The sequence below is a fragment of the Melozone crissalis genome, unplaced genomic scaffold (assembly GCF_028551555.1).
Source record: "Melozone crissalis strain CALT ecotype California unplaced genomic scaffold, PUWL_Pcris_2 ptg000012l_1, whole genome shotgun sequence".
Lineage (NCBI taxonomy): Eukaryota > Metazoa > Chordata > Aves > Passeriformes > Passerellidae > Melozone > Melozone crissalis.
Window position 1 is genome coordinate 7,465,259 of NW_026535790.1, and position 23,862 is coordinate 7,489,120.

The 23,862-nt window shown below is 36.0% G+C and overlaps 1 protein-coding gene across 2 annotated transcripts in view; it reads right to left on the bottom strand.

The window, feature by feature from the left end:
* Positions 1 to 23,862, bottom strand: part of SNX29 (sorting nexin 29) — a 97,299-nt gene that overhangs the window by 21,092 nt on the left and 52,345 nt on the right. For both annotated transcript variants that reach the window (XM_054270939.1, XM_054270941.1), the window contains exons 19-20: positions 22,071 to 22,211; positions 7,268 to 7,407 (exon numbers count right to left, since the gene is read on the bottom strand). In XM_054270939.1, coding sequence (XP_054126914.1) covers positions 7,268 to 7,407; positions 22,071 to 22,211 — 281 coding nt within the window. The remainder of the gene's footprint in view (positions 1 to 7,267; positions 7,408 to 22,070; positions 22,212 to 23,862) is intronic.

Consider the following 23,862-nt stretch of genomic DNA (forward strand, 5'->3'; position numbering starts at 1 on the left):
AAGAGATGAAAGTTTGAATTTTCATATACTTTGACCAAACAATTTTTGCCCTACTTCTTCACATTTCACTTAGATCAAAACATGCATGATGCTTTTTTTAAGTCTGATGTCAAGCATCATAGGTTATGAAAGACTAAAACCAAAACTGTCAGTTACAGAGTGAGGAATGCAGAACCCAAGAATAACAGTGAGACAACTCTGTTTGTTAAAAACAATCCACTCAAATTCAAGTATTTTAATTCTACCACCAACAAAAATTCCACAAAAGAATATCACATTTTTGCACTGAAACTTCCTGTATTATCTGAACATGATCATCAAACTTTAGATATCAAAGATATTTTTACTTCAACAATCATCAGTGCTTGGCAACACAGCTCAACTGAAAGATAAATATTGTGTAATGTCTCTACATTAGATCAATCAACTAACATAGCAATAAATTAGTTTCATTAGCATGTTTCAGGCATTAGAAGGTGCTTTACTAATTAAAAGTCCCATATTTAAGCAAATGCTATTTCCAGTTTGTTCATGTAAATTTTATTCCAGAGTGCCTATTCTATCAGAGAGGTGATTCCTGTTACACAGCACAGCTGGGTGTGCTGAGGGGGCACTGGAGCCAGGCAGTGCCCAGGTGGTGGCACAGGCTGCCCCCCCAGGGCTGCAACCCAGCACCAACCTGGCCCAGCACTGCAGGGTGACCCAGCTGAGGGCTGCCACTCATTCCAGTAAAGGCACAGATGTGCACCCTGATGGTTCACAGAATCACAGAATAACGAGGTTGGAAGAGACCTCTAAGATCAGAATCCATGCCCTCACACCTCAAGTAGCCTATAGCACCAAGTACCATGTCCAGTCTTTCTTTAAACACATCCAGAGATGGTGATTCTACCACCTCCCTGGGAAGAGCATTCCAGTACTTTATTCTTCTTTCAGTGAAAAATTTTTTCCTAATATCCAACCTGTACCTTCCCTGACGTAGCTTGAGACTGTGTCCTCTTGTTCTGTTTAAGAAGTGTCATGCCATCACCCACTCAGTTTTTGAGAAACCAACCAATTCAAAATTGTATTTTAAACTTCCTTACTTTGCTTCAATATTGTTTTACAGAATTTCAGGCATTGCTTGTTTGCCTTTCATCTTATTGTTTATCTGAAGATGCAATAACAGCACAACAGTCACACCTCTATATTCATATGCAAATACATTCATGTCTGTGTAATCAAAAATCTTATTTTAACTAATATTCATGTTTCTGTGAAAAGGTTTAGGTTGATTCTTCACACTAAAACTGTGCCACATCTGCTGTACATGATCTATCCCTCGTGGGGATGAAGTCATTGAATGAAATATAATTGTTACACTAATCTGTACTTAACTTTGAGTCTGAGCAAATGTTTTATCCCTCTAAAGCATCTCAAACCTAACTTTGAAAGGGTCAATTGTCAATTTCTTCAAAATGAACCCAGAAATACAACATTTACAGGTGCTTCACAGTAACTTTCCTAGAAGATTTATTTCATTTCTACTTGGCAGCAACATTTTAATACTTGCAATGGTATTGTGGAGAAGTTAATGTTCTTTTTATCTCCCATAATACCTCTAATATATACATTTAAATGTTCTCAATGACACACTGACAGGTGCAACTGAAAGAGATGAGAAAACTGCCAAATCCAAACCAAACTAAAATTCTTCAATTCTTTGAGAACAAACATCTATTCGTCTACAGTATTTTAACTTCATTGTCTGCAAGACCAAAAGCAGATACTTGCCTTTTAACACAGTTTAGTGCTAAATAAATCTGAGAGGAGTATTCCCAGGATGACATCCTTGTTTGAGTTACTGATTGGCTGGCACTGAAATTTGCCTATCAGTCTCTCTCCATCACATTTCTCATAACTTTACCTTCTAAGAGAGTGGAAACATTTTACAAAATGAGAAAGAGGTAGAAATAGTATTTTTTTTCACTACCATTTAACTTGGTGACTCAAAGACAACTCACACAGAACACCTAAGAACACAACTTCTGCTATCAAATATGCTCCTAGTAATGTCACCCACAGGAAAGGGAGACAACATATTTTTTGAAAATTACAATCCTCTAATCATCACAAAGAACTGATGACTCCTTTGGTGTTCAAAAACATCCTGCAGACAACAGAACCTGCTGGCGATTTACTGAGCAGATTCTCTGCTTTTGTTAAAGCATCTGAGCAGCTCCCACAAGAGAATAAATGTCCAGCTTTGCAGCTCAGCAGAACATAAAATTGTTATTTAGAAACCACTGTAGCATGTACCTGTGGCCTACAGTACGAGATAAAAAAGTACTTAGCACAGCAATTCCTGAAAACATTCACCAAATTGTGTTTATACCATTCTTGCATGCATTTTTATCCAAACATTTGCACTGCCAATGCAACAGAACCAGCAAAGTGGGATAATTCTCTGCACAGCTACCAAGTGGGGTCTGTGTTTAGGAGCTTCCCATGTTCAGACTTTGCTCACAGGTAACAAACATTGTGTGAGCAGTTGTAATTTAGCCAACACTTCTTTGTGCAGGGTGGATGTAAAACACAGCTCAGGTTAAGATTATATTCCAGATTCACAGAAGATTTGAGGTTGGAAGGCACCCATGGGGATCACTGAGCCAATCCCACAGGGCTGCCCAGGGCTGGGTCCTGCCAAATCCAAGCATGGAGTGTCAGCAGCCTCTGGGCAAACTGCTGGAGGGCTCTATCTCCCTCACAGTGGGGAAAAAAAGGTTTTATTACCTTCCCTGCATTTCAGTTTGTGCCCATTATGAGGACATTGGAAAGAAAATCTCTTCTAAAAATTAGGACAATTGATACAGAAACCAGAGACACAGAAAATTGGACCATCACAGAACTTCCCAATTTTTCAAACCTTTTAGCTTCTTACATACTTGAAATCATACAATCTATATAAAGATTTATATTGAAATACTCAGTTATATGGTCCAAAGAAATGTGATTCTTGTTGCCAAAGATCCCTCCTGGTTTTATATATATTTACAGAGAGCTAAGAGTGTGTGATAATTTTTCTTATTGATAAAAATGTGATTAAAACACAACTGCACTTGTTCTAACCAGCTTTGTTTATCCATAGTGAACCAATAAGTGCAAATAAATGTTCATTTAGTAAGTATTAGCAGGAAGGCCTTCACCAGCCAGCAGATGTAGCAATCTAATTCAGCAGTGCCAATTCTTGATTTAGGTACTGCTCCACATGGACTGAAAATTTATCTTCTGATGTCAATTTTATTACTGCAAAGAATTTTTTATTCAGCATGTAAACTGACAAATTAGCAGAGTCAGAATCTATTTTTTCTATTAAGACATGAAAGTGGACTCTAAGGGAAACTCTTTGACCAATCCTGTGACTGAGCCAACACAGAATCAAAACTGAAAAAGACACAAACTGAGAGTACAAGTGGTAGAGACTGACAAAAGAAAAAACACATCAATGACAGTTCACAGCACAAGGATTCAGAACAAGAGACACTTCCACGAGTCACAAGGAGCATTTGATACCACAATGGGAAGAAATGTAGCAAACCCATCACATCATTGTACTGCAAACTGTTAGCTGAGTTTCAAAATAAAAAAAAAACTCTTTCCTCTGTAAGAGTGCCAGGCTGTTTCATATAGATCAATGTAAATGTTCTTCCTTGTCAGATCTGTGCCTGACTGTATGGAACCACTGCCCTTGAAAGGGAGGAATTCCCAAAGGAACAAACAATAAAAATTGTAGGCAATATTCATTAACAGTGGATTCAGTCTTGGAGATATTAATCTTATGTTCTGCTCACCAAAATCATATTTTAAGATCACAATCAGGTCTTAAAAGTGATTAATTAAAACTGACCCTAAAATTTCTATCCATAGGATGCCTAATGAGACAAACTTCATGGGATTTTTCATTTGCACACTGAAGCCTGGTCACGTAATTTTGGAGTGAGAAGAAACTCTATAAGACCAAATAATTATTTTTATTTTACATTTCATTGCTTCCTAATGTCATCTTATTGCAAAGCTCCCATACCTTCTTGGTGATTTCTCACGGACAGCTCCTCACAGCACTGACTCCTCCTTCCTCACAGCCCGGCCAACAAACTCCAACTCCCTCCTCACCCCGCTCACCCACTCTTTTATAGCACTCATCCTCATTGGACACAGCTGTGCCCTGTTAAGGACAGGCCTGTTCCTAATCTTTGGTGATTAGCACAGCTGCAACTCCTCAGGGGAGAGATTACCTTTGGCACTATCTTCATTTTCTTACGTTCTACCCCCTCACATCCTAACAGACAGATCTAATGCTCTGGAGATTTTTTATGCATATCAAGACTGTAATTTTTTTCCCCAGACTGAAGTACCACTACTGCCTACAGCACAGTCCTAGGATAATAACTCAATGTTTTGTAATTACTCCTTCACTGATAAAGATGCAACTAACTGTACATACATTTGTGCTACAGAGAAAAATTAAATATATCAGAATTTCTGTATGTATTTACAGTGTTTTATCATAAAATATTATTAAACCTAACAGGATATAGTAATTGCAAGTACAGTACAAAGGTTACAATTGATTAAAGTAATAAACAATTCACAGACTCCAAGATATTTCAGATCTCCTGTTGATGAAGCTCAAAATCCATTATGGAAAGATAATACTGGAGAAGTTGACAATCTGAAGTGGAACTGAAATGCATTTTCTTTCAGATGCTTTTTAAACCCCCAGAAGTGCCAGGTCATGACTCTCAGATAATAAAGGCCATGGAGAGTTCAAATAGTCTAGAAATGATGGCACTTTCAGACACTGATAGAAGGAGCACATTTTAGAAAGATTCTTTTTATTAATTTAATGCTGCTGCTGTAGCTGCAGAAGAGTCTGATATCTCAGTAGTAAAATGCATTAAAAAGCCATTTTGTCTGCTGCTGTAGATGAAGAATGTAGTTATTTTGCTCAACAGCTGAATTTTTCCAGAATCCCACTAGTATTCCCTGAGAAAACCATCTACTCTAGCCAAGAGAGAATGCTGATACACATGTTATATAAGAAAAAGTTCTCAGGAAATAATTCACAGATACATGTAGGAACAGAATCTCTGCCATAATGTCCAGATATCACAGAACATTCCAGTCCATTGTCTCATACAATGTGTTAAGAATTATGAAATTGCCAAACTTAAAAAAAAACTTCCAAAAATAAAGGTTTTTTGCCACCTGTGGAACACCCACACCAGGGTTAGCAGCAGTGCAGTGCATCACAGAGGTGTTTAGGAATGGGTGATAAATAGTGTTGGCCAATTTCTTTCAGCAAATCTCTCTTTAGAGATAACTGCATTATTTTGTAACACAATGCTTCACTAACTAAATTGTACCCATAGAATGTTGGAACTTAAATGTGCTCTCAATAAAACTTTGCTCTTTCTGTGAAATTGATTGACTCTCTCCCTACATTACATTTATTAGAAGAAATAGAGTTGGAAGTTTTTATAACAGGGACATGGTGCACACTCAGACTTGTGCAGCAGTGGCAGAACCCATTATAGGAATTGTGATTTTAATCTGGTCCCGTGCAGGTCCCCATACCTGGCACTTCTTTTAATGAACAGAAACACGAGATGTAAATTCTACTTACACACTTAGATAAAACTAAGCATCAGAAAGCAATTGTTTAGGGCTGAGGAGTAAGAGGACACTTTTCTCCCCTCCTGCTTTAGACATAAGTGGCCAGGAGATTATAAATATACTGTTCTGGAAATGTCATTTCTCAGAACCAAAACATAGTGTAATGAATTGCTTCTGTAACAACAGTGTATTAAGATATTTTTAAAAACACAGGAGAAGGAGTATAATGGCACTTACAATTACATTTTAAAATTGCAAATGCATTTGGTATTTGCCCCCCTCTTCTTTAAAAAACAAAACTAATTACAACATATTACAACCACAAAACTAATTACAACAGATGACTTATTTTAAATTGCTCAACAAAGAGCTACACATGGGCACCTCAACTGGAACTTTAAACCATCTCCATCTCTCCATTTCTCAGCTCTTAGTCAAATTCTAGACAATAAGTTCTTAGGGAGCAAAAGACAAGTCTCTTAAGAAGTTTTCCCCACAAAAATCATTTCACCATTTATAACACCATCAGCAAGATGTCTCATCAAATTGATTTCAAATCCACAGAAAAATTGGAAACTCATGAATGCCACGAAATGTATCTTGGCATTCTTCCACTCATCTATTACATTTTCTAATAAATAGAGCTTTCTTGAAATGCAATTTCAACTTGAAAATCTGACACACTCTACAAAAGACCAGGCAATAATACAACTAAATATGTGTGCTGTGATGAAACAAATTCATTTGAAATTGGTCTTGAAGCTGCAAATGAATCCACCCATGGGTTCACAGGCATGGATGCACAATCCCTGTGCAGAGGCTCCTGGACAGCAAATTTCACATGAGGACTTACTGTAAATGAGTGTTCAACCTATACATAATTTGTAGAGGTGTAGGACTGACAAACCATTACACTGAAAAATTACTGGTGAAAGAACACGATTTTCAAAAACAAATTTTCATTAGTATTTTTTCCTAAATAGTTTTAAATATTTACAAATACATGAAGAAATGAGTTTAAAGGGAAAAGGGACAGCTTTACCAGATTATAACCCTTGTGATGGTATATCAAAGTTTAACAGACAACTGTTATTTCTGGACATATTCAACTTGAACATTAATGAAATCAAACATGCATCAGCAGACTGCAAAATTCAGCTAAAAAGAGCTCAACAGCTTGACTTTTTTATTTGGTTAGTAAGGACCCTAATAGTGCTCTACCCCCATCCAAAACAAAGATTAAAAAATAATAGAAACCCCACAGAAGCAAAAAAAAAAAAAAAACCACAAAACTAAGGAAGACCAAATAAAATAAATTGAAAATACCTAATGTTTAAAGAGCATGTATTGATGCAGATTTTAAAGTCATTAGATGTTTCTGAAAGCTTTACACTGTGATTTTCATTCAAAATCCCCATTTAAATAAACAAAAATAATACTGTTTCTCATATATTTCTTTAAATATAAAAAAAGCACCTGCAATCTGAACAGGAGCCTTCTATTTTCAAAAAAGCACTGATTTAAAGATTTGGGAGATGCTGGCATTATATTTTAAATTAATCTGTGATGAAAAAAAACTTAACATTTTCTTGAGTACTTGACAGATACTTACAGAAAAAAGGGCATCAGCTGAATAAGTGTCTCTTTTTTGGGATTGGCTGTGAATTCTGGCACAGTTTGAATAATTTTGTTCATTACATTCCTTAGGTAATTTTGTAGCTGCTTGCGTCGCTCTTCTACAAACTTTGCATCCTAAAAATAGAGAGGAAAAAATATAAATGGCACAAAGAACATGTTTCTCAACTTCATCATGTAACTAAACAGTCCTGGTAAGCATAAAAATCGGTATTTTGAAGATCTCTGTTATTATGGCTATATAAATATGTTGGCAATATGCAAAGACCCCTTGACTCTGTCCTTAGAGATAAAGGAAAATCATGAATCCTAATAAAACCTGTGTCACAAAAACATCCACTGACAGGATGTCAGATCCTCTCCCTGGCAGAATCTGTCTTCTCTGGACCATAAACCACTGCAATCTTAGAGAGGCAGAGCAGCACAGCAGCACAGAGGCTGTGGCGTAAAAATTTATGCCATGTTTTTTGAGATCCAGAATCACCAGTCTTTGCAGGAGGAAATGCTGACTTACTCCCACAATGTCACCCCCAATTCACACTTTTCAGATGTTGGGTTCACAAACTCCAGACTGGACAAGTATTTGTCCAGTATTTTTATGTTATTAAATTATAATTTTGTGATGATGTCTTCATATAGTAGATTTTTTTAAAATATTATATCACAACTCTCATTAAAATGCTTTACTGAAGTTTCTGTAGCATTTTACATCCAGGATTTTATACTCTGTTGGCCCAAATAAATAGAATAGTTCTATAAAGTCCACGTTCTGCTGATGGACCTAGAAGTGAAAACTTTATCACAACCAGCAAGATGCCAGGCATCCCATAACTTCCATGTCATTGAAACCTTTTCCCTGTGAGAGATGACAATGACATGGACTATAATCTAAAGGTGCCACATTTCCCAGGAACAGGGAACTCTCCCAGGTTCACACTGCCATCAGGTGCTGGATGCTTTATGCTCTGTCTCAGGCAGGCTGGCACAGCTCACCTGGTTAAATGGCACAGGATGTTCTTCAGGCACACAGCCAAACCTATTATTAGACAGCTACAGCTCTCAAAAACAACCATTATCTAAAAGATGTGTCTATCCAACCTGTATTATTTATGTCTGTAAGAAAAGGAATTGAAATTAATTCTTGTTTCTTGGGGGGGAAATGAACCAAGCCGCCAACAAAACACTATAAATACATTTGACAACACTGAATAAATTCATTGTATGGAAAAGGTTCAGCCCATGCTGCCATGCAGGGGATGCAAATCTGAAGGTTATTGCTTCCCTAGATAGAACAGAACAACACCATCAAAGCAGGGATCCTCCAAGTTCAGGAGGAATTTGTTGTAGCATTCCTAGAACCTTCACTAACATTCTGTTCTGTTCTTCCCTCTCATTAGAAGTTACCAGGAACAGGCATATTTTTAGGAATAACAAATCAGACATAATTGTAGGGACATAGCAGAGTAAGATGTAAGAAACTGCTGAAGACATCCATACTTACAGACTTCAAAAACTTGAGTAGTACTTACGATGTTCAATTAAATTAATGAAATTCCAAAATATATACAGATTAATTTTAATTTTGTTTTCTACATATCAACTTACACAGATGTCCAGTCCTGTTTTAACATTCCAGTTCTACATTAATACATTCATTCAATGTATTAATGTAATGAAAAATTAATTAATGTATTCATTAATCAAATAAATGAATTCAATGGAGATCTAAGTGAAAACTTTAAAAAACTATATATTATATACATTGCTACTTCATTTTTATCAGTCACATATTCTTTCAGCAACATACACAGCAGTTGTGTTGCAAGTGATTTGAAACTCATCCTTTATTAAATCCACAAAGCTGTGGTTGGAAATCCCCCCAGGCCCCTCTGCAGGGTCACCTGCCCAGCTCCCAGAGCTGAGAGCAGCTGCTGGGACAGAGCAGAGCAGAGCCTGCCCCCTGCCCTGCTGCAAGAGGACAAATCTGTGCAACTGAAGCCTAGACAAGCTGCTGGGAACATTAAAGCAAACATTTTAATTCATGATGTCACATAATATTACCACAAAATGGGACTATAATAATAAATAAAAGTGTTCTTCAATGCTAATTAAACAATTAGCATAGAATAGCACCTATGTAACTACTTTTTTTCTTTTCACTAAGATTTTTGTTCCCACTGGATTTTTTGGTGAGGCTCAAGGAACCCTTGTGTTCCCCTCTCTCCTCTCTGAGGATTTAAAGCCCCACATCACCCCACTGGAGGGACACTCCTTTGCTGCCACCAGCTGCATGGGCATGAAGACAAGGCAGGGACTCATGGGAGATGTCTGGGAAGAAGACAAAGTTTGTGGAAGAGCTTTGGTTCTGGAAGCTTCAACCAAATGAGCAGAGGGGACATTTGGCACCTGAGCCCCTTGCAGTTGGAGCCCCCCTGCCCCAGGTGCTGCCAGGCTGTGCCATGGGCAGGACAATCCTGCTTTGCTCCAGGAGCCACTCCCAGCTCAGAGCCCTCCCAGAGCTGCCTCACCCTCACTGCACTTGTTCATTCTATTCCATAGCTGCTGTCAGTTATGTTTTCACAATAAAACCTCCATTGTTAAATACCACATTCAGCAGCTTTTTCAGTTCTGAAGTTTTTTTGGTCACAAATCTTCCACAACAGTATTTTCAATTCTGAAATTATTTCAATTATGTTTAAGTTTTCTCTTAAGCAGAAGTTGCATTCCTTTAGTATTATTTCTGTACTGCAAATGTGTTTAACAAAAAACATCTTCTTTCACGGGAAGGACTTTGTTATAGACACAGGAGCCAAATGCTGAATGTAGGTACTTTCCATCCCTTATGTTACTCTAAAGAGTCTCCTTGACTACAGAAAACAAAGGACTTTTCTAATTAAGAGTGCCAGGACATGCTTAGGGAAGGCACTTTTTGCTGTTTACAGCTGAACAAATTAATGCTCATAACATGGCTATTTTTCTGCCATTTGTCCAAGAAAAAGGCAGAACGCCCCAGAAATAAAAACCCAGCCTGAAAACAGTTAAAAATGTTCTTTTATTCTGACATGAATTTGATCTGTAAAACAAACACCAAGCAATCTACCATGAAATTCTGTACCATGTACTAAGGCTCGTTGTCCTCACCAGAAGCAATGTAAAGCAAGGTCAAAATGATTCAGCTCCAGGTCTGCACTTTATCATTAAACGTGCATTTTGCAACAGCAGGTTGGCTACTCAGAGCAATGATTTTAGCACAGAGCTGTTACTGCCAAGCTGCTGCAGTAATAAAGAGTTTTTGTCACAATATAGTAAACAGAACAACTGGTAACAGAAAAACACAACTGGTTCAAAGCCCGGCCAATTTTTTCAGTCTTAAATTACAAAAAGGTACCTATAACCTTCTTTTCATTGGGCCCAATTATCCCCAGCAGAAATCTAGGTAGTACTTTATACATTCCAACTCGTAAACAAACACCTACTTTTATTTACAAGCAAAAAATACAGGGAAATTTTTTGCTGTGGGTTTGTATCAGTGACTCCCACCTCCTACTTTTAGTATACATCTTTGGTGATTGTATGAGTTGATAGAAGCCTACATTTGCATTTGTACTCACACAGAAAACAGCAAAGATCTTCCCCTAAGGTTCAATAAACACATTTACATACACTTGATGTGAAATGTACTTTCAGGACAAAGTAATTTTGTTAAAATTATCAATATATTTGCAAGAAACCTTTGCATTTTCACATTATTAAAGGTTAGATTTCACACTTTCATTTTTAGGGAAACAAATACATACACAGAAAGATAAAGTAGCAGTACTTAAATAAAGACCCACTTTTTCACTGAAGTTTTTTAGGCATATTTTCTAAAAAATAAAGGTGCTACTGTTTCTGCACTAACTACAGTGAAAGTAATTTACTAGCCTACAGTTCAAGAGCACATAGTTTTGATTAAGAGACCACAAAATTTCAGTTAACAAGCAAAAAACTTCTTCAGATTACAGAAGCATCAAAACACATCTGGTAAAATATTTTTAATCTGCAATTCATGTCTTCCAAAATGTTGTATGAGCTTCTCTTTGACTGATAATTTTGCCACGTCTCTTCTGCCCATAGCAAAATGCTAGTATCAAATTACAAATATCTAAATATTTTAATAGATAATGGAAAAGTTACACACTCTCAACATATATTAGAAGATGATGTTAAGGTGTAAAACCAAGAAGCAGTCTTGATGCACCATATTTTATATCATGTTCTTTTGCAGTTTTTCATTACAAGCCAAGTTCATTCCCACTTGCAGTTTAAATTGTTTCACACAACTGCTGGTCTTTTATACACACTGCTAGTATGGAACAGATGGTGAAACACTGATATTCTTCATTATTAATGGGACAGCTCGCTTAAGATGTTTCAAATATTTTCCAGGAGCTTTTGGAAATGCTATGATTTCCATGGTTACCTGCCATGATTTAGGGACAGTTAAAACACTTTTAGATTCTGGGCTTGGTGCTGCTGCAATCAACATCAAACTCCCTGCTCCTGAGGTTCTAACCATCACTTAGCATTTAACCAACCTCCTGCTGGTAACACAGGGGAAAAGATAACCCAAACAACGCCAAACAACAAAACAGCTGAGGGCTCAACCCAACTCAATTAAGATAAAAGGAAATATGAAATGAAAGGAAATATGGCTTTAGGACTTTAATCAGCCTCTGATACCACACAATGCATCCCATCCTAAATGAAGCTGACAATAATGCTATTCAAAGTTGAACCTGCAAATGCAGGAATAAACTCAGGTTATTCTAATGTAGCCTAATCTTTTCCATCATTTTGGCCAACCAGTCTTAGCAAAATTATCATATCAGTTTTTATCTATTTATGAGGCACCAAATGCTAACCTCAAAATGAAGCTGGCAATCAGAAGCTGAGATGGGAGCTAATTAAATATTCAATTGCTGAGTCATTCTCACTAGTTGTAATTAAAAGTTATATAGCAAATATTCACTTTACAGACTGACACCTTTACACAGATCACAGTAAAATAAAACTTCAGTACATCTGTCCTTAAGTAGCTACTAAACATAGCATCATAAAACTTTTAGGAAGGTACAGTTTCCAAGCCTAAATATACCAGATGCCACAATATTACACAAAAATCATCTCAAAATTATTGAAACTACATAAACTTTAAATTTCCATCTTACTTGTATTGCCAGATTCTGTATGGCAGAACCAGACCAGCATTATACAACATAACAAAGGGATACAATACATGAAATTGCCATTTTCCCCATCCCAGTGTGAGATTTTTTTGTCCATTTACTGTTCAGTGGAACAAACAGCAATTTAAGAGGATGAGATACAAAGAAGAAATCAAGGAACTGTCAGTTTTGAAAAGAAATCTATTTTCCTTTAAACAGAGATTTAGTACATAATTGTAATTATTACTCTGTGTTTCTCAACTAAAATAGCTGATGCATTTCCATCTCCAGCTCTGGGTTCATTTCAATGGTACCAGAAAAGTGCTTTTAGATAAAGGAGTTTGAAAAAGGCATTGCTGCAAACCCAGCCAGCAGCAGACATGCTGAGTGTGAGCTACAGTCCTGCAATGCCCTCAGTCAAGCACCAATTTATTCAAAGCAGCATTTTAATCAGTAAATACGCCAACAGAAAAAAGAAAGCTTGAGAATAAATCTAAAACTGATCTCTTTTTACTGTTGTGGTTAATGCCACTGTCAGGAAAAGAACTTGGTAATGCTATGCTAATAAAATCCAGTGTCATCTAAATATTTTGTTATTTAAAGACATATGCCAACCACGTGTTAATTTGTCAACTGGTCAGGAATCAACTGTTAATTAAAATGCATCAATAAAAAAACTGCAGCAAGACCCCTAGGGCTCATCTCTTGCTCAGCTATTGAATAGGGAAACATTCTCTGTTTTCTCCTCAGATAAAGTATTAGCAGTCTACCCTATAATTTTATTCAGGAGATTCTGCAAACTACAACACAACAGTTCATGAAATTGAGATCCATTTTTTCACTAGCCTATATTACAGTAATAACTATCAACAATATTAGTTAAAATGTGTCTCAGTTCAGTGCTTCTCTCCAACACTGCAGTTTTCTTTCCTAATTTCATTCTTTAATCTGGTTGAAAATGCCCTGAAGACCAATAAAAACAGACTCTGAATTTAAAATAACAACAAAATAACCCACCTCAAAATCCTTTAGAAACATGGTACATACACTGCTTACAATGTACAAGCTTCTATACACAGTAAGCTTACAGTGATGAAAATAATCAATAAATTGATTAAAAAATCAATAATGAAACAAAAACTTAACTCTCATGTAAAATTCTAGATACTTCTTTAACAAAACTTTCATTCATATACATTCTGATGGGATGATTCTGTTTTCTAAAATACAAGTTGAATTAATGAGGAATATTGATATTAAGTGCCCATAATTTATTGTGCCTTCATGCAAACATATTTTACATGACAGAATGAAAAAAGCCAAATTTTTCATGCAGGAAGTGCCTACAGCATTTCACATGACCTGAAGTATTTAATAGTTTGTAGTCTTTTTAAAAAATTAACAATAAATATCTTTGGTACTAGCAACTACCAAAAAAGCTGTATAGCAACTAAAATTAAAATTTTCCAATATTTATAAAACAATACATTTTGGGAAGGAGAAGAGAGGTGAAATCAAGTACAACAATATGTAAGGAAAGGGAAAAATGTGGGTAAAATCTCAAATTCAAAAAAAGAAAGTATTACTTTTATTTTTGTAATTAGGTGTCCCTGTTAAGATTTCTCTGAAAGGAAGCTTATTAATCCAAGTAACTTGGTAATTTAGCATCACCACCACAATAAGAAATAAATATAGAAAATTTATTTTTATATTTTCATTTTATACCAGGAGGCTACTAGAATATCTAAATGACGCATGAGTTGTTATAAAACTGCCATATTTTTATCTAGCAGTTGTCCAAGCAGCATGTAAATTACTTTCCTTTTTTTCCCCATAATGTCATGATGCAAAGCAACACCATCTGAACTGTTTCTATGGGCTCTATATTCAATAATTTGTTAGAATAAATTGCTTCTCTTGATTATAGCATTACAAGACAGTAAGAATAAAAACATCTCTTGACAGGCGAAGTTTTGTTTTGTAGACCCTAAATAGTCTGCATTCCTTCTTCCTAAACTTCAACAGCAATTAGCAGGAAATTTTTCTAACTTGAAAAGAAAATGACTCAATTCACTATTTCATTGAAATGGTGCCCTTGAGCACCAAATGAACAGATTAATTCAGTGAGACATTCTGATGGAGATGGAGAAGCACGAGCTGGAGAACTGTTTACCTTTTAAATTAAAGCCCTGAAAATGAAATGTGCTGCTCTGCACTCTGCTCAATTTAACCTTCATGCCGAGTTTCAGGTAACCCAGACATTTCATGCCACACAATGGCAAGCATTTACTATAAAGTATTTGTCATATAAAAGCCAACCATTTCCTGCTGACTTATTTCTCTTCTTTTGGATACTGATACGACAAAAAAATGGAAATGAAGAAGAACTGAATGCTCTTTTCTAAGCGCTGTATACATAAAATATCAACTGCAGTCTTATGCAGTAGAAAACCCAGAGGATCTGGATTCAAAATCTAAAATACTCTGCATTCCCCCTTAGTGAGCAGGTGACAGTGTTAGGAAACAGGTGGGCTGTGACTAGAAATCTTAATGACTATGCCAAGAGTCACATTATTTTTATTTCCATTTGTATCGTACCACAACTAAGTTACATATTTGAAAACCAATTTGTATTCATTTAATCCCAATTGCTATTTTAAAGCTTCTTTGAGAATCGAACTTTTCAGCTACAAAGTAACACAGTGAACTTACAGCACAAAGTTTCTTTTGTGGCTTTAGAATGGGACAAAAACTGTGGTATATTACAGAATTATCACATACAACCATATATGAGATTAATTTGAGTTCCTTTCCTGGTCTGAGCACAATACAAATGGGTCCATTTCTTTCCCTTTTACCCACACTATAGCACAAGCATATCTGTCAAATATATATTAGCTACAGTTTTTCCTGTAACCCACAAGGCAAAAGACTGTATGAAAATAAGTCAATACACTAGTTAAGCCCACTAAGAAGGTTGAAAATTAAAATCTACTTACTTTGAAAGTCAAGAATAATACAGAATTTAAGCTTCTATATTACATCATAGCTAAGCAGCATTAGGGAAAGCAATATTTAACTTCAAATTTTTAACATATAACTTGAGGATTCATATTTTCAAGGCTTTTCTCCTTTAATAAATGTATCCCAATTTTGAAACATCAGAGAGTCATAATTTTCTACCAATTCTACTAGAAGACATTGGATATCAAAGCTTAGTACCAAGAAAAATTATTTAGCCCCCTGTCCCACGTGCATTAACAACAAGTTTTGCTTTCTTCTCAGCTCCCCCTGCCAGTCTGACTTTGACAAACTAATCTGATGAAAGATGGTTCCTGTGAGCTCCTAAATCTCATAGAGGACAAAAGCAGATAAATCTGTACTTCTGATTCAATGCAAGCCAAACACATACTTAAATTTTAGGATGCCCTGAATTGTTTTGCTGAATTTTGACAGAAAAACAGCCAAATCTAAAATGAAATTACTTCCTCCTCTAAGATTCTTCCTGCACCATCCTATTTCAAACATTCCATATGTCTTCTGTTGTTGTTTATGTACTAGTTAAACAGGAATTGTTATACTTCCCATTTTCAAACACATATTTTATGTGGGAGGGGTGTGTGTGTTTCTTAAAAAACCTTGTTCCTATCATGCTGCTCCCCTTTCCAAAGGGACTTCAGTTCCTCCATCATCTGGTCTAAAAGCAGCTTTAAGGACATGCTGTCTGTGAATAGACAGGTCCTACTCACCAAAAATGGCAATCAGCTTTTGCAGGAGAGAAATGCATAACAGAGGTTACACAGCAATAACACCATATGAAACCCTTAACAGCAAAAATGCTAACACTCAAACTCTAATTTGAATGGCTTCAAATTTCTTTTTATATATATAAACTTCATATTTATATATTTCTTCATATATATATATACACACATAGAGCCAGACAACTCTACTTGACAAACTTCCTTAAAAATCAATAAACACTGTAAGCACAAGAGCAAGCTCTATTGTTTTCTTTTACTTGCAATAAAATCTTTATCTTCTCTGCTTTTTAATCCTAAAACAGTTATCCTGCAGCCTATCTTAAACTCTTCACTATCTTCAGCAACAGGCAAACAAACTCTGATAAAAGGCAGCTTTGCTGTTGGGAACAAAAGAAAAGGAATCCATCTGCACTCTGTGAGCAAAGGCAAGTTTCCACTGACATAATGGGAGAAAGACAGAGCTCCTGGGAGCAGAACTTGCAGAATCACAACACACATTCCTGAAGGCAACTTCATATAGATCCCAAATGGGGTCTGATGTTGCCACATGCATGCTCATGTATGTGTATATACCAATTTTTCAATACGTGCACATGATATTTTTTAACTTTTTAAAATAGGGACATATACAAATTAATCTACATATTAGGTTAGCCACTGATGGGTGAAAAGTAGCTATTCATTTTATTGAAGTAACATTTGAAACATTTTTTTTAGAGTTCTGTCTTGCTCCCCCAATGCAACTGAGAAGTCACAGCAAAGTCACTCCTCTGATCTCAGCGAAGTGCTGTGTATCCTTTCCATGTGCAGTATCCAGTATTTTAAAGGAAAGCAGAGGATATCACGCAGTCAAGTCAGCACTCAGGGCAAAGCTACCTGATTCAATTTCTCCTCACTTAGACAATCAGTGAATTCAGGTCTTCAGTGGAACCAAAGAACAATTTCTATTTTGATATGCCCTCTATTGGGACAACACTCTTGCAAGAGGATTCTTAATTAGATCTTTACTCAATTACTATAATCTGCCCAATGTAGAAGCAGCAACTGGGATTTTAAGGCTGCTGCAATATTTAAAAAATTAGACTAGTCAGTCCAGTAAATATTCATGTATTAATATTTCATTATTATTTTGAGAGACACCAACTACAACACCAGCAAAGGTTCAGAAGCCAAATGAAAGCTAAATGTTATCTTAAATGAAAAAAAAAAATTGTATTTGTATGCAAAAACCTACAGGGAACCCTTTCCAATCAAGTGGTGATTGTACAGAGCTCCTCCTCACATGCTCCCCAGAAGCAGGCACACAGCAGGGCTGCCCCATGAAACCCAGCCTGTCCTGGGCACTCCTGCCAGGAAGGCAGCAGTGACAATCAGTGAGAATGGACAGATGAGTTCAAAAGATCCAAAGTACCTGAAGACTTGCTAAAAGGAAAAAAATCTATCTCATGTAAGAAAAATCAGTTTGAAATTACAAACCTTGGTATATACAGCTACATAGAAAATACTGAGCAAATCACAAACCAGGCTGATACATGGGGAACATGTTTTAAAATTACAAAACCTGAACAGTTCAAATGTTAACAATACAGCTGAAATTTGTAAGTTTTAAACAAATTGATCTGCATGTTAAAAATAATTAAAATATATGCTGAGTATATGACATTTCTCTTATACACACAAGGGAACAAATGTATTTCTTGTTTTACTCAAACAAGGCAATGAATTGAAAAAAGAACTCTTATTCTTGTCAGGATACTCATAAAAATGTTGACAACTATTTGCTACCAGCACTGAAAGATCTGTAATTGAAGATACACAGCATGGGGACTAATATATATGAAAATTAATACATGGACTCTTGCCAGCATTATTATTTTCCTTCAGTAAATATCTAACTTGATTCAAAGCAACATTTATAAAAGAAATTACTCTCATCCCTGCTTTATTTTAGTTCAAACTTTAGTTCAAACTAAATTCAAATGTTAAACTAATATGCTGAAAATGAGGTTACCAAGCTGAAAGGCAAATACGCACTCTTCTTTGTAATTGCAAAAAGGTTACTTGTCCAAAGCAGTATTCTTTCCTCTTTTCAGCTATTTTTCAACTAATTGGTTTTCTGTTATTAAACGTAGGTTTCTTCAAGCATTAAAGCTAGTTTTTAATGTTACACACATAATTTGTTGAAATGCCACAAACATGAACTTTTAAGATAAATTATCTCAACTGAAGGAAAACAAATGAAAGGCAAAAATACATTACAAATGTAATTATCAAGATTTATATTATTATTAATAATAATGAGTTACAATTGTTAAATATTTCCAAATTCCACTGCTACTTGATGAAGATATATAATCTTTGATTTTCCAACTTTTTAAAATACTCATTCAGCTGAAATTCTGCTTTCTTTTTGCATTTTCCCAATGTCAAACTCTGCAACTTTGCATTTGAATCTGACCTCCTTGAGTTCTACTGCAGTAAACAGGGGAAATATGCATGAAAATTAAAACTTCTCTGTATTTTATTCTACATTACTGTCTTCTAGTTAAGTTCCCTCCTCTGAGCTCCAATATTTTGCACAGCAAAGCATTGGACACTATTGTGTCAGTCTGCAGGAGGGATTCCAGGCCATTCTGCAGAATATGGTGTCCTCTTCTGGTCCTGGAGGTTCCTAAATCTGGGGAATGTAACTGAACATGAAATTCAGTGCTGGTTTCAATTACAGCAAGACCTTTGGATGCCTCTGACATCTACAAGAAGCAAATGACCTTCATTAACCCCACAGTACAGAGGGCACTGAAGGGATGCAGTGAATAAACTCATTCAGGATATGAAAGGATACCTCAAGGCTATGAAAGCATCAATGCCATTTTCCAAAAGCTGTAAAATGATCATTTTTAGCCATTTACACATGGAGGACTGGTTTTTACCAATATGTTATTTGGGCATCTAATAACACTGAGAAGTTGCAATGGATATGAAAACCATAGACTGATGTAAGAGATACTTTTGTTAGCAGAATTCAGCTGCTGAACCTCTTCTTTAGGCATTGATTTAAGATTGTATTGATTAATCTAGAAATGGAAAGACAGCTCTAATTCTATCAAAACCAGCAAAAGTAATAGCATGAGAAAAAATATCTACTGAAATCCAACTGCATATTTAAAGGTAAATGGGCTGTGGTAGCCACTACATTTAAAAAGCAGCATTGAAAAAAGTAGTATTGGCAATATCTCTTCTAATGTTCATTACCAAACACTTCCATGTGTAACATCCTGCACAAATCCTCATCCTAAACTGAAAGATCTGCAGAATTCCAAGACAGACATTCCTGTTGTCATCTTATTGCACTGGTTCCATTCTGTTGTCTCCTTATCACAAAAGTTCCATACCTTTTTGGTTTTTCTCATGGACAGCTCCTCAGAGCACTGACTCTTTCTTCTCAAGGCAGACACTGACTCCAGTTCCCTTCTCACCCACCCACCTCACTCTTTTCTAGCACTCTGCTTCTCATTGCTTACAGCTGTGGCCTGTTAAAGTCAGGCCTGTTCCTGATCTTTGATAATGGGCACAGCTGCAACTCCTTAGGTGTGAGATTACTTTCCACACTCTCTTTATTTTCTTATATTCTATCCCTCTACACATTCCCACATTAATTTTATACTAAATTTTTAAACCTTCATTTTAAACCTTCAACTGGCCATGGAAAACAGGGCCATCTCAGTGCCTTTAACCCATCTCAGTCAGTCAGCACAGTTATGTTCCAAATGGTACAATTTCCAAAGGGGAACACATTCTGTGACACATAGAAAATAGCAGCACTAAAAGGACAAAAATCTACCTGCACAATGTGCTGTACAAAACAACTCTAGTGTGACAGACTGAGCCTTGCACTGAGCCTTGTCAGCTGAGGTGACAATGTCACCCTGTGACTTGCCAGGTCACAACCACAGCAGTGCCCCACATCTCATCACAGGAGACTTCCAGGAGTGCAAGGGATGGCACCCACTTCTCACTGTAAAGAAAAACCCTTTCTCTGAGATCTGATAAGTGGTTGTGGGTTTATGCAAGATTAAGGTAGAATTTTGGCTCAAAGCTAACGCACCGTAAGAATAAGCAATGCAAATTTTTTAATGAGTTGCTCAACTGATAATTTTGTATGCATCAACTGTGCAACTGAAGTTGTAACTCAATTAGTATTTAAAGTAATTAAAGATGAAAGAGTATCCAAAAAAGCTTAAAAGGCATCTTTTGTAATTTAGTGAAGTGGCTGATACTCCGTCACTTCAAAAAAAGGAGAATTAGTTATGTAGCAAAGAAGAAAATGCCTGGTTTCCATTACAAACCCTTCCACTAAAAATTAAATGAAAAATGCATGATCTTCTAATAGATGGAAAAAAAAGCAGGAAAGCTCTTAGAAGTACGTCCATTTCCTCAGTCAGCAGGCAATGAACCACTTTAACTGGACCTTATGCCAAGCAAACAGACACATGGATTTTATTGATACATTTCCTATATATCTGTATCACCACCACCAGATTATGTGCATCACTGCCATTTCACATGTGCCAAACTTACCTACTCATTTTTGCAAAATACCTGGGAAATCATTGGAAGTCAAAGTTACTATCTTTAAACATTCATAATCCATATTCACTGACATCTGAATGTCAGTAAGGAATTTCTAACTTTTTTCTATTTCTTTTTTAAAATTCATATTACTTCATAAAAATTAGCAAAGATTGTTTTTCTAACACAGACAAAGGACAATTGTGGCATTTTAATAATATATCTATTACTGTGATCATAAACGAAACACAGTGTCATGAAGATCTGAGTTTTGCAGTCATTATGTCAGCTGCCTTTTGATGGCTACATGGATCACTATGGTTGGAGTTCCTAAAATATTTTATATAAGAACTCAGTGATACAAAGGCAGAAAAAAAGTAAAAAGAGAAAGTCCTATGTAGAAGCTAAAAAATTTGCTTAACCTTAAAAACTCTAATTTAAGAACCCAGCAGTTTAGTAAAGATGTTTCAGTCATAAACACAATTTAAATCTCCAATATATTGGAGATTTTACTTGTGATAGATAAATAAAACTTTTAGATACTTCCTACATTGCAAAGGAAAATTACTTCAATTACTTCTCAATCCTTACTGAACTTACAGTGTACATTGCAAAGTGTATTTATGCTCTTGATCAGTTGGAAGTTTTGATGATTAGAAACTGTAATTACATGGCACTACATATTTACTACATACATACTACAATATTTACTGTTTCATTTCAAAATCCCTATATGACAGAAGAACACAAATTCCCATTTTAAAATGGCACGGCTAAGACACAAAGACACAGATTACAGGAATTAAGTACCTATATGTCTTTAAAAAGCTGGTTTAAAGAACTTAAAAGTGTTGGTGAAGAGTGCAGGAATTCAAGGAATTTAGATTGATATTTTTTGAAATTTAGAGAAAGATTTGATTAATTACTCACTAGTGTTAATTGCTGGCATTTTTCTGGAGAGAAATGGAGAAGAGACTTCATTTTACATACAAGGCTGTCTAGCAGAGTTTTTGAGGGTTTGTGCATTTGTGTACTACACCAATATTTCATTCAGTAAAACTTCTCAGTAAGTGGAAATACCAGTGTATTAACGACATCAGTGAATCTCCAGCTGGCAGGGGGAAAGTCTATAAAAATAGCAGCTACTAGCAGGTATGAAAATATTCAAGTCACCTCATTTTTTGTGTATGGATAAGAGAGGTTTTCCCCCGACTTCTACTGATCCTGTGAGTTCAAGTACCTTGTTTCCAATAGCCTTTTTTGGTGGGAAGTTAAAAGTCCTCACTTGCTGGTACTTATTCTGTAATTTCTGATGCAAGCTTCTGAACTCTGCGTATCTTCGATAGACATTCCACTCATCATCCTTTATCCTGATATAAACCTGCAAAACACAGACAGGGAAGGGAATCATGTAAAGACAAGCAGGGCTGGTGTGTGTCCTTCACTCCCCAAGGCCTCCTGGATCAGCACCTTCACGTGAGACACCACAAGCTCCAGGACCCCACGGCCCCAGATCCACAGCTGACTGCATTTGCTGTTGCTGTCGTACACATCACTAACCTCATTCTATCCCTTCTCCCTTTTCCTCCTCTTTCTCTCTCTTTCTCCTATTTTAATCAAGACAAACACAGCTTGCTCATTTTAACATGACTCTGGGGCAACCATGGCAGCACTTCTTGTTACCATGGTTTCCAGCATATTCTACTACACAGTGACCAAAGGGAAAAAATAATTTAATACCACTATGAAATTGATTTCTATGTCCTCAACACAGTTTTTCAACTTTGTAAATTAGCTTTGTAGCATCAGAATTGCAAAACCTAATTTTATCCAAAGTATGAAACTTAATTTACTTCCTAACAAAATTACATTGAAAACTAAACTAGAAATTTTATTGTTTGGAAAATAAACACAGTTCATTCTTTCAGCTTGTATAGGACATTAAGTATAATTTAACACAGCTGTAGTTTTTGTGATTCTGTTTTTGTTTGCTGCTCATTATTTCATGAGCTTATTACCAATTACATGCTAAATATTCGCTTTCTCTAGGAAAATGTCATGCAGAAGTGAAATATACTTACAGAAAACTGAGATTTCACTCTTTCCTAGGGAATGGCACAGTTTAAAAGAATGCTGAAACAGCACAATTCAGAAACTCTAAACCAAGCAGCAGAACTTAAGATCCAGAGTGACCTTTCCCTCTGCTCCTTCAATGCAATCCGTAGTTTATTCATTCATGCATGTGTGTGTATGTTAATAATCTCAGTATTTTACAACAGGAATTAAACGGGAACAGTACTGATGACACTGCCTTGCAGCTCCAAAATCCCCCAGTAATTTAGTAGTAAATTGTAAGGCAAATATCAGGAGAACACTTATGTAAAAAAGCAACACCAACCACGGTCACACAGAGTGGACAGTAACAACTGTATTTTTGTGGAAACTAGATAAAAATAAAATTTGGATTTTGATGTGGCCAATTTCAACACTGAATTGCAGCTTTTCCTGGTGATTGAGGTATGGTCCTTCTCTCTGAGATGTTGCAAGTCCTCCAGAGAAAAAATTCAATTTTTCTAAGGACTGGAAGTATTTCAGAGATTAAGTGACTGTGTTCTCCCACAAACACTGCCCATGCTTTGGTCTTTCTGAAGCTCTCTCTTCAGACACCTAGTTTCTCAAATTTATAGGAGGCTTCTTTGCAACACTGCAAATACACCGTATTATGCAGATACCATGCAAATTTTGTCAAATTAGAATATTTCAGTGTAGAAAACACTAATACATTTACTACAGGAAGACTATCATTCCAAAAAAGGAATGCTATAATTCCAAAATTAGCACATATAAATTGAAAAGATCCAGAGTATTGTGAATTACAAATGCATATGTAAACAAAAATTCAACTAGTTTTGGTAACAAGAATCCAGATACTGTAATGAGAGAATGACAATAGTAAGTCTGCAAGAACTATTCAGAATTCTTTTTCACTTTGAAAACAAAGCCAGAATAATTAAACACCTACAGGACTATCT